Genomic DNA, 11,466 nt, shown 5'->3' with positions numbered 1-11,466 from the left:
CTCTTTTAAACCTAAACAAGACCTGATAAATAAAAGCATCAAGGAAGAGGAGAAATGGCTAAAAAGGGTCGACGAACTTTTACTCAAAGAAAAGCTTGAAGAAAAGGATTACTTATCATGGTCAGCTTACTTTGCATCTGAGCAAAACGTAGTTTTGAGGCCCAATGCAATCACCTCTTTATTGCCACTTTTGAAGACAATGCTCATACTATGGCTATGATAAAGCATGCAATGAAAACCGTCAAAGAATCTACTAAGTTCTTAAACCCTAATCAAACTCCTGTTATAGCGATGGACCAACCACTCTATGCACTCGCTAAGCAAATACAGTGGAACAACAAAATGAATTCGGTGAAGATAAGTACATGGTAATGATGGGTGGCCTGCATATTGAGATGGCAATATTAAAGATGATTGGACATTGGTTAACTAACAGTGGGTGGGCAAGGTATGGTGTAGATTTGTTGTTTTATAATCTCAATCTAATAACTAACATATATTTTACTTTGAAGTGCTCTAATTCATGCTGAGGTTATGACAAGTGGAAGAGCGGATTCTGTTTTGAAAGGATCGCACGTGACGAGATCTCGCTATCCACCAAGTAAGTGCCTGTGCAATTTACCTTATGCAGAAAATTGCTTACCAGGAGTACATCGAAAGTTGTGAAGACAAGCCCCAAAAAGTTATGAAGCTTGGATAAAAGAACAAAGTGAGCTTTGCCCGCAATTCAAATACTGGGCGACAGTATTAGACCTCGAAATTCTTCTACTGCAGTTTGTTAAGGCTACCAGAGGGTAACTTCCAAGTCTACTTACAAGTGCTTGGAAAGGTACTTCCTTGGTTTTGCGATGAACTTGTCTAACTACTCTAGATGGTTGCCAGTACATGTGAGAGATCTCTTACGATTAGAGAAAACGCATCCTACTCTTTTTACAGAGTTTAGTGCACATGGAAAATTTGTGGTTCAGAAGTCCCAACATCGTTTTTCTATGATGTCCCTTGACCAAAACCACGAGCAAGAGAACGAAATGATAAAAGGTGATGGTGGAGCAGTGGGCCTCACCGAGTGCCCAACGGCCCTAAGACGTTGGATGATCGCAGGACCTGAAATTGCAAGACTGGTAAGAGAGTTTGAGTGTTCCTTTGGCGTTCAGTGTTCTACAAAGAACATTACTCACCACGAACAGACACCATCTGTCCAAAAGAACTTTGCAAAAGATGTAAAATCAATGTCTGCTGCATTAAAGGAGTTTGGAAACCCTTTATGGAAAATAGCAAGGATCTGATTGTCGTAGATACGAAAGAAATAGAGCCTGAGTGTGTTATAGAGTCGATTTATACAGCTCGAAAGATCGGAGAAGCACAATACACTAAGTACGTCGAAGAGAGACTTGAAAAGTGTAACACACCAATAACTGACACAATTGAACGCAATAAGCTTCCACTTTTTGGAACATCAGTACCAACGACAACCAACAAGACGAAACTTCAAGTCACAACATTAAAGAATGACTGCAATCTTTTTGCAAGGTTGTACATTGCTTGTCAGTCAAGAGAAGGGAATCTCCAAGAATTTTTTAAGCATGAAAACCAGAGTACTCCTCCTTCATTATCATCAGGGACAAGATGCGAAGTGGCCAGAAATCAGAATTGATTGATTGTCTCGAAGCTGATGTGCAGACCACCTGTCCAAATGTTGATGTCAAAATCTTGGATGCCGCAGCTATTGTAAACATGCTTAGCCCAGGGAAGTGTAAGACCTTTCAAGAATACTCCAAATCAGTGTTTGTTCCTTATATTGTTCAACAAGCAAATGGTATTAGAAGAATAGATCTTGTTTGGGACCGTTATATACCCGACAGCCTTAAGCAGGGTACTCGTTCATCGCGAGGCGCTGTAGGGGCAAGAAGAAGAGTATGTGACATGGCTGTGATCCCTGCAAACTGGAAATCATTTTTAAGATCAGATGACAACAAACAAGAACTTTTCAAGTACCTCAGTCAGGCAGCAACATCGATTCAACTGCCAAATGTTACAATTGTAAGCACTTTTGAGGAAGACATAATAAGTTCGAAGCCAATCGAAAAAGATGAGTTAGCTCCCTGCAATCACGCATTTTCATTCATGCAAACCATGCAGCGAAAGGTGGAATGAGGAAAATTGTCATAAGAACTGTAGACACAGATGTTGTTGTGTTAGCAATAGCAAACGTGCACAAGTTAGATGTAGATGAACTTTGGATTGCTTTTGGTGTTGGTAAACACATGAGGTACTTACCAATTCATAACATTACACAAAGCTCGTTGAGTAGGGAGCAATGTGAAGCCCTACCCTTCTTTCATGCTGTCACTGGTTGTGATACTGTGTCGTTCTTTGCTGGAAAAGGTAAAAAGACTGCATTTCAAGCCTGGAAGTCTTTTCCTGATGTTACCAGTGTGTTTCAGCTTCTTTCATCTCCAAAAGAATCCATCTCAGAAGAAGAAATGGAAAAATTGAAAGATTTATCATTATTATGTATTCCCGCACATGCCCGCTCTCCAACATCAATGATGCTAGACAAGCTATATTTGCACAAGGTACTAAGACAATCGACCACATTCCACCAACCCAAGCCTCCTTGGTACAGCACATTCGGAGGGCAACATATCAGGCTGGTCATGTTTGGGGTCAGTCGTTAGTTTCAGTTCAACAGTTACCGCTTCCTTCGCAGTGGGGATGGCAAAATAATGGCAGATGGATTCCTACATGGAGCACTCTTCCAGAGGCTTCCAAAGCGTGCAACGAACTGGTGCACTGTGGTTGCAAGAAAGCATGTAGGGGCTTGTGCAAATGTACCAAGTCCAATCTTCCATGCACAGCATTGTGCAAATGTGGTGGTAGCTGTTACCAAGATTAATAAGTAAGTAATATTCCCTAAATAATCCCGAAAATGAATCAAAAGAATACACTGCAGTGAAGACGACAGGTGATACAATATCATTATTAAACATTTTCATGCTCTTGTAAAAATTTAATAACACCAATAAATCAAGAAATCCCAAATATTCTTCTCATTTTTTTATTGAAAGTATGTGAAATTTACTGGTATAAATGACAATTTATACGAATTATATATCGCTTAATAATACTTACTTCCAAGAGGATATAAATGCGACGAGAACTAAATTGTTTTGTCGATTTTCTTTTTATTTGAAATGGGATCCCTGTGCCTTTACTATTAAAATATATGGCAAAATTTTTTGATAATTTTCTCGGAAACAAAAAGGTATTTTGCTGGGGTCTCACCTCTATTTTAATTTCATTGATAAACCAATGCAAAATAGTGAATTTGAGACTTTCTTCATGAATTTGAACAATGCTAGGTCTTATACTCCGGACTAAAAACAAAAAACCCGTTTTCTCTCCATGCTTCCCAATACCTTTTTAAGCGTAAGGCACTAGAACAACGCATGTTAACGTTTCAGTCGGAGATTTCGACCCCTCCACGCTATCCTACTTGGGGATGCCAATACGTATCAAGCTTCCGCCCACCATACCCCGAGATCACCTGCGATAGGCTTTGATAGGGTTACGCAGGGAGAGTGCGGTCGCGACCAAAGTTTGAGCCTCTACTCTAAGCCACTGCATACATATCGCACCCAGCATCCACTGCTAGTTGACATCTACTATATTAACTTTTAGATTTATATATATATACACAAAAATTCAGAGGCATACGAAAGTTGCGGTATTATTAAAGTCATTACTGCGCATGCCCAGATAAATTCTTTGATAGTTTGCTACTAAGTGAGGCAATTGCCATAAATATAGTGCAAGTACATGTTTTATAGTCGTTGCCATGACTATGAACAATTAGTCGAGTGGACTATGCATGCTCGAGCGCATGCGCAGATGTTTTCTTTATTTTGTTAATAAGCCTGTTATTTACTTCAAAATCGGTGCTTGTAGATGCGATTGGTCGTTGCTATGACCATAAACTTAGGAAAATAATCAATTCGACTGCGCATGATCAAACAAACTGCACATGCGCAGTTGATTTATCTGAAAATTTGTAACTGAGCGAGCTAATTCTTCCATATTGGATACTAAAACATACAGTCGATCGTTCTAAATTAATTTGTGATTGAGCGAGCTCTGAATTAGTGCTTGTATATGCTCTTAGCAGATTTTCAATAATATATTTCAATTTTGGCATTCTCTTTGTCAACTTAACCTTGTTTTGACAAATGCATATCAAATTCATCAACACTTTGTTACGCCACTCGTAATATTCGTGACAATGTTAGAGATGTTTTTTTTTCTCCATAAATTTGTATCTGAATATTTTGCGCATAAACAATGCTCTAGTATTTATGACTGATACTATAATTCGTGGATTGATGTAGAACAAATACTTGAAAATGAAACTTCCAACAGTGAAACAAAATGAAGCATGACAAAGGAAAAACAGAGACGCAAGGTTGAAGATACCTTGATAAAATTGAACGTAGTAGAAGCACCTAACGTACGCTCGAGAATTTTGGATGAGGACTCGTGAAACAATGAAAACGCAAATGATTTCAAGTATGTTGACGACGATAAAAGCTCTAGCGAGGACGAGGTTCCAATACAATAATAGTCCATTAACAACACCGAGTGTTCTGAAGACATTTTCAACAGAAACATCGATTAATCACATATACAATTTGGAAGGTCGTTGGCTCACGGGGTATAAAGTAGTGGGAATTCTTCATGATGTTGCTGAAGATATGTAAAGATAACTACCTGCGTCTTTCGTTTAGAACGAGGCATCTAATTTCAATAGTGAAGAGGAAGCAATCACCACAAGAGATGATTTGCAAGATAATTCAAAGTGTACTCTAGTTTCTTTTATGATATAAACAAAAGAAATAAAATTCAAAAGCAAAAAACCCCGTTTTCGGTCCATGATTCCCGATACCTTCTTAAGCGTAAAACACTATAACGCCGCATGTTAACGTTTCGGTGGGTGATTTCGGCCCATCCACATTATCCTACTTGGAAGATGCCAATAACGAACTTCCGCCCATCAGACCCCGAGATCACCTGCGATAGGCTTTGCTCAGGTACGCAGGGAGAGTGCCGTCGCGACCGAAGTGCATACTGCATATTTTATCGCACTCAGCTTCCATTGCTAGTTGACATGTACTATATGAAGTTTTAGATTTATATATATATACACAAAAATTCAGAGGCATACGAAAGTTGCGGTTATATTAAAGTCATTACTGCGCATGCCCAGATAAATTCTTTGATACTTTGCAACTAAGTGAGCCAATTGCCACAAATATAGTGCAAGTACATATAGTTAGTCGTGGCCACGAATATGAACAATTAGTTAAGTGGACTGCGCATGCGCTAGAGCACATGCGCAAATTATTTTTCTATTAAATTAATAATAAGCATGCTATTGACTTCATAATCGGTGCTAGTAGACGCAGTTTGTCGTTGCCATGACCATGAACTTTGGAAGCTAATCAATTCGACTGCGCATGATCAAACAGACTGCGCATGCGCAGTTGATTTATCTGAAAATTTGTGAATGAGCGATCTCTGAAATTAGTAATTGTATATGCTCTTCGTAATACTCGCCCTGTTGTATGTCTTTGGCAACATTTTAAAAAATAATCCGTGCATTCGTACGTTTATCATAAAGAAAATGAACCGAGAAGCGTCGATAGTTATGCCAGTCGATAACTACTCTCTTCTCTTGGAACCTCATTCAAACTCTTTGGAAATACGAAAAGAACGAGCTCAATCGCGCGTCCAAGATTGGTTGCACGGCGCCAAACCCGATTTCGATTGCGGAAACGAAAGGTCAAAGCGTCGTTCACCTTTTCGAATTGGTAAAGCAGAATCGACTGCTCGTTGTAATTTTTGGCAGCTGTACTTGTCCAGTTATCATAGTAAAGTTAGAGCAAATGCTACAAGTACAACGCGAGTTTGAAGATATTGCCGACTTTATCCTTGTCTACGTCCAAGAAGCTCATCCTCAAGATGGCTGGAGAATGAAGGTAAGAACGACTGTGGATAATTAAGGGATGTTTAGAGGAATTTTTTGTCCTACGCCCGTATTATAGAAGCTCGCTCGCTCTCATTGATTGCAACGGAGAAATCATTCTCTCCCACCATTCAATGGAAAACTCGTTTCTCCATTCATGGCGAGGTTCTTTTCAAAAAATATTTCAAATCAAAAAATCAGCAAAGGGAAAACGCCGTTTTTGAATAGTTATATGCATGAGGTGATTTTGACCCTTAGTGAGTTTTGGGTGTGAATGAGATTCTAGAACACATTCGTGAGGGTCAAATACAATTCATGTATTTCTATAAACAATAAGAAGATAACTTGATTGGATTCTCTTTAACTGCAATCAACCTTCGAAACATTTTTTTCAATAGACTCGTACGAAAACCTGTCAGCGATCCGGTGATTTTTGTTACATACAGCGATATTTGATATCAAACTTGCTTTTCGCAGTTAAATTCAATATATGTGTGTTTGTTGATTTTCGCCATATCTTCGCGGGACGCTATGAACAATCGTGGGGCGATCAACTGTTTGTTAGCCTTACTTAGGCATCTTAACTGAGAACAATTGGATAAGGAACCGCATGTACTACTCTTGACGGGCGCAACTGGCTTCACTTTGCGTACATTATATACTTTATTTTGTAGTACATTATCCGTGCACTTTTAACGAATAATGCTCAAGTTAATTATTTTGAATTTTGATATGCAGCGAAGTAGTTGGCTGTTGCTAATATTGTACACGTGCGTAAACACGTTACTCACGCAGCACCGACATGCGTATAATGAAAATGATATTTTAGTTTCCGCATTACTGAAGTAATAACGTTCCAACTCATTTCCTAAGGGAAGAAATCTCTTTAGGACTTTAACTAATTGACAAGACTTATCATTGAGTGTATTGTAGATCGTGTATAAAGAAAAATGAAACTCGCAAGTGATAATGCCCAAAAAAACGTTTGTAAATGCCTAAGTATCGGAGTACAGAAAAAAAATAGCATTGAAAACCGTTAATGCATTACAATACATAAGTACATCTTGGTTCCATAATCTTGAATGAATACATCATGATACACAAGTACATCATGGTTCCATCAATCTTGAATGAATACATCATGATACACAAGTACATCTTGGTTCCATCAATCCTGAATGAGTACATCATGATACATAAGTACATCTTGGTTCCATCAATCTTGAATGAATACATCATGATACACAAGTGCATCATAGTTCCATCAATCTTGAATTAGTACATCATGATACACAAGTACATCATGGTTCCATCAATCTTGAATGAATACATCATGATACACAAGTGCATATTTAGTATATCAATGCCGTACCTTGAGAAGACATAGGCTATAGCAGAGAGTAGCGTAGTGGGCAAAGTCTACAGCTTTGCTCTCGCTATATAAATATTGAATTACTAAAGTATTTAGAAATCTGTTGTTTTTACAGTAAGTATACTTAAAAATATATTTTCCTAGAGGGAGTAAAATATCGGGCTTGCTACTGATAGCTCATAACTTGTAATTCCTTATGTTTTTTTTATAGGACACCTATGTTGTAAGAAGACACGTTTCGATCGAGGATCGCGTGGAACCCTCGCAGATTCTTCGTGCCTTCGTCCCGACTAACTTTCCGGTTTACTCGGATACGCTGGACAACGCGGCAAGCACTGCGTTCAGCGGTTGTCCGAACAGAATAGCGATCATTGAGGAGGACAAACTGATCTATCAGAATGGACCTGGACCGACATGGTTTGACTTCGAGGAGACGAAGCAATGCCTCAAACGCTATCGCAATAACAATAAGGCTTAGAAATGAGAATATATTAAAAGCATTTTTATGATGGCTTTACTATGACGTCAGCATATACTATGACGTCAGCGTAAGATATAAATACTCCGGAACAAAAGTTTTGGTATGAAGTTAACAAAAATATTCGCGATCTTTATCCGTTTTATCTTCTCAGCTATTCAAAGCTGGTATAATCCGACTTTTTATTCATATTCTACTGACCAACAACAATCTCAGTAATGTTGAACAATTATGAATGTTATGTAGTAGACAGGGCTTGGAAATATTCATCTAAGCTGAAATTTCAGACTGATTTGACAGACTGATTCGAGGTTGGAATATTGGCAATCTTTGCTTCATCATACCAACGCACAGCAAAAAATGTTTATGGAATAGTTAGGCCAAGGCAAGATTAATTCAATTTGAAGGAAAATACATCCGCTAATCGATGAAGCAGAATGCTTTTTTCCAGCCTTGTTTCAGCAAAGCGTTTCCGTATTAAATGGGGGAAAAACACATTGAATTTTATCCAGCTCATGATATAAGCAATAAATATGTATCAAATGTATAATTATGTATAAAGAACGTATCCAGTACACGTATAGTTTATCACGATATATCCATTATTAGCCTGCGACACGAGACCTCTGGAGTTGTTATATAGCTATAGATGAACTCTTGATATGATATGTGTGGCAAAAAAAGCAGATTAAAATGTTATCAAATTATTTAACGCATAGTTTCTGAAGTGTCGTGTTGTTTTTTTTCTGTTGTCAAGATTAATCTACGCTTCGTGATCAGTATGATAAAGAAAACATGGCCATACTAGCCTAGCGAGCTTGCAAATTTTACGCTTATATTCTAAAATATAAAATAAAACGGTAAAAAGACATCATTTATACACAGTTTTTCAAGTTCTAACCAAGACAATTTAAACTGTAATATTTCGGTTTTATTTCACGGACCATGCATCATCAGACAGAATGATATATATTCACAAGCTGGGTGTTAATAATGTATATATACAGTTATATAAGCTAGCCACTTTGAAGTTGAAAATTTTTTGTACTGCTGGTGTGTTTCACCAAGTATTGAACATCAGTAAGTATTTAACTTTTTTTCTTTTTAACTTCACTTTCGTTTTCATTACCAACTTAGTCCTAATGGAGGAAAAACCCTATAGTTTAATTACAATTATAGCGTGGTTTATATCAGGGGTGGGCAACATACGGACCGCGGGCCGGGTTCGGCCCCTGAAGGGTTTTTGACTGGCCCGCCGACTGTAGAAGTTGCACACTCCTGGTTTATATGAAGCCTGTTAACATTTGCTGTGGAAACAGAGCACCTGAGGAAAACCTAGAATTTTCTTGACAACTTTCTTTTTCATGTGACCAGCCCGCATGCAGGTCACTTAAAATACATTAACACAAGGCTACATGGCTGGAATTAATCTATTGGGCAAAGAACCATTTAAATTGTTTTGAAAATCTTTTAAAAGGCATTTATACAGGACAGTCAATGAGGAAAACGTGAATTCAAAGAGAAAAATTACATTTTCGTGAAAAAATACAGCCACCTTTTTGCCACGCTCGAAAATTTTGTCGAGACTCAACTTTGAAAGTGCATTAACCCGTCCCCCCGAGATCTTCAAAGTGAAAAGCTTGGGCACTCTGGATTAAATTTTTTTTACCTTTCTGATCACATTAAAAAATTGGATAAGACATAAAAACACACCGTAGTAAACAAACACGATAGTAGTCACGAGGTTGGCCATGAAGGGCAAGTGAAAAAAGTGTTTTTTTTGTAGCTTTGGCCTCCAAACATCCATGGAATGAGACCTGCCTTTAAAAAAGACCTGACTAATTACTAGGCAACATGCAAGAAGCTTAGAGCATCATCACAGCATATATTTAGATGAGAGGTTTTCGCTAAATACACTCATTAAATTACGATTATGCAGAAGCAGTTAAAAAGAGCTGCTCGTAGTTTGTCTGTTAGATAATGACGTTTACGATCCGCGCAAAAGATACATTGATTTAACATACAGCATGTCTAACCGATGTTGCAAAGCTGTAACTAAAATAAGACGAGGATCCAGTAGTTATTAAACATATCATTTTTTGTTGTGTAACTTATACTTCGTGTTTTTTCCCCACTCTCCTTCCTCCCCACCTCACTGAGACACTGTTAGTGTTTAGTTCGTTACTCCATTTCCAACATCCTTTCCTCCTCCTCGCAAAGTCTTCGTTACTGAAATAGATCCCTTTACTTAGTTACACATGCAGACATGGCAACAGAGTTTGAAATGGTTCAAACGAAGAACAGGTCAAATGTGCCGACACGATAATAATGCAAAATTTTCCTCTTTTAATACGATCATCCTACATGGGTCTACATGTTTCGAGATTCACGGTTTTGTTTTAGTAAATATATTGCAAGTCGTATTGTTTATAAAAGAACGTTCGTTTTAATGGCAAAGTCTCTCTGATTAGTTTATAGAACAGCAGGAGAACGTATAATAATGACATTAAAATACGTGGGAATTATGTAAATAGTTTAGTGGAGACGAAACAACTTTCCCATGGCGTCGCGATGCTACCGTTAATTCAGTATTGTGAGCTGTTCACAATTACTGAAAACGACAGTTTCAATTTGGCACAAGCTGTATTTTCAGAAGTGAAATGATGAATTTCTGATAATGTGAAATGATGAATTTCTAGGTGTGAGTGAAAAATATAGAAGTTATCATAAGTGATTAGTGTAATAATAGAATGTTGATGCGCAAAATTTCAACAATAAAATTAGATGAGTGAAAGAAGACTGCCAATTTCTAATTTTTAAATTATTTGTCAGTGCTCAGCTTTCGGCGAAGTTGTTATGCGAGCGCTGGAGTCAATGCAGGTCAAAAACCTATTTCAAATCAGTTCATGCACTTATGCTGAAGATTCAACATTGAATCACCTCAAGCAAACACTAGACTGCGTACAAAAATACTCAAGTTTTAATATCAGATCACTCCTGAATATACACGCGAATTATGTAAGGGCTACTTCTGATTTAAAATCAAATCACTCTTAATGAAAACACTTGACTTAAGTATGTACAAAAACTCAAGTTTCAACATCAGATCACTCCCGATGAAGACATTCCACTTGACTACATCCGAAAGACTCGAGGTTCGACATCCCAACGTGGCTGATCAAGAAATTATACTGATGGAATCTATAAAGACAAAACTTTCAACAACACTGTATATTTTATGGACTGTTAATTAAATCTAAACCAGACGTCAATATCGCGTGCACCTCCAACGCAAATCACATTCATCACACGGAACGAAAATAAAATTGTTTTCTCACAAACAGTCACGCAACGGAACACGATTTTTCAAATTGTTTTTCTCAATTTCTTTCAAAACGTACTCTATTGCCTTTTAATGACAGCTTTAATCCGGAAGAAAACTCAGAATGAATGTACCCACGCCAGTTTTACTAATCGAAATATGGACATCTCGTCATCACATTGTTTTCGGCACGTTTAAAAAAATATAAATTAATGATGCAACTTTATGCAAAAGACAAAGTTGATTAAAACACGCAGACAAAATTGAGCACGAAC

General features: G+C 37.7%; 2 protein-coding genes and 1 long non-coding RNA gene across 3 annotated transcripts; 2 read left to right on the top strand and 1 right to left on the bottom strand.

Annotated features, from left to right (window-relative positions):
* Positions 1-1,625: 1,625 nt before the first annotated feature.
* Positions 1,626-2,678, top strand: LOC124436095. Its single transcript, XM_046986023.1, is given in 2 exon segments — positions 1,626-2,110; positions 2,113-2,678. Coding segments are annotated over 2 exon segments (1,050 nt in total). The 5' UTR covers position 1,626.
* A 364-nt stretch (positions 2,679-3,042) lies between these two features.
* LOC124436461 lies at positions 3,043-3,384 on the bottom strand. Its single transcript, XR_006945358.1, has 2 exons — positions 3,286-3,384; positions 3,043-3,214 (listed from the first exon to the last, which is right to left on the bottom strand). It is a non-coding gene; the product is annotated as an uncharacterized LOC124436461 (long non-coding RNA).
* Positions 3,385-5,869: 2,485 nt separating this feature from the next.
* On the top strand, positions 5,870-8,576 carry LOC124436458 (thyroxine 5-deiodinase-like). Its single transcript, XM_046986390.1, has 2 exons — positions 5,870-6,032; positions 7,603-8,576. Exons 1-2 carry the CDS (start codon positions 5,940-5,942, stop codon positions 7,867-7,869), a joined length of 360 nt encoding a protein of 119 aa, XP_046842346.1. The 5' UTR covers positions 5,870-5,939; the 3' UTR covers positions 7,870-8,576.
* The last annotated feature ends 2,890 nt before the right edge of the window (positions 8,577-11,466 follow it).

The sequence above is a fragment of the Xenia sp. Carnegie-2017 genome, unplaced genomic scaffold (assembly GCF_021976095.1).
Source record: "Xenia sp. Carnegie-2017 unplaced genomic scaffold, XeniaSp_v1 HiC_scaffold_16, whole genome shotgun sequence".
Lineage (NCBI taxonomy): Eukaryota > Metazoa > Cnidaria > Anthozoa > Malacalcyonacea > Xeniidae > Xenia > Xenia sp. Carnegie-2017.
The sequence above is the reverse complement of the archived record's forward strand: the minus strand, read 5'-3'. Positions and strand labels throughout refer to the sequence as shown.

What these genes read in the sequence shown, in the direction of transcription:
- LOC124436458 (XM_046986390.1), top strand. Translation starts at nt 5,940, where the DNA reads ATGCTACAAGTACAACGCGAGTTTGAAGATATTGCCGACTTTATCCTT. An exon ending in AAGATGGCTGGAGAATGAAG is followed by an intron (nt 6,033 to 7,602) that starts GTAAGAACGACT and finishes TTTTTTTTATAG; the next exon opens with GACACCTATGTTGTAAGAAG.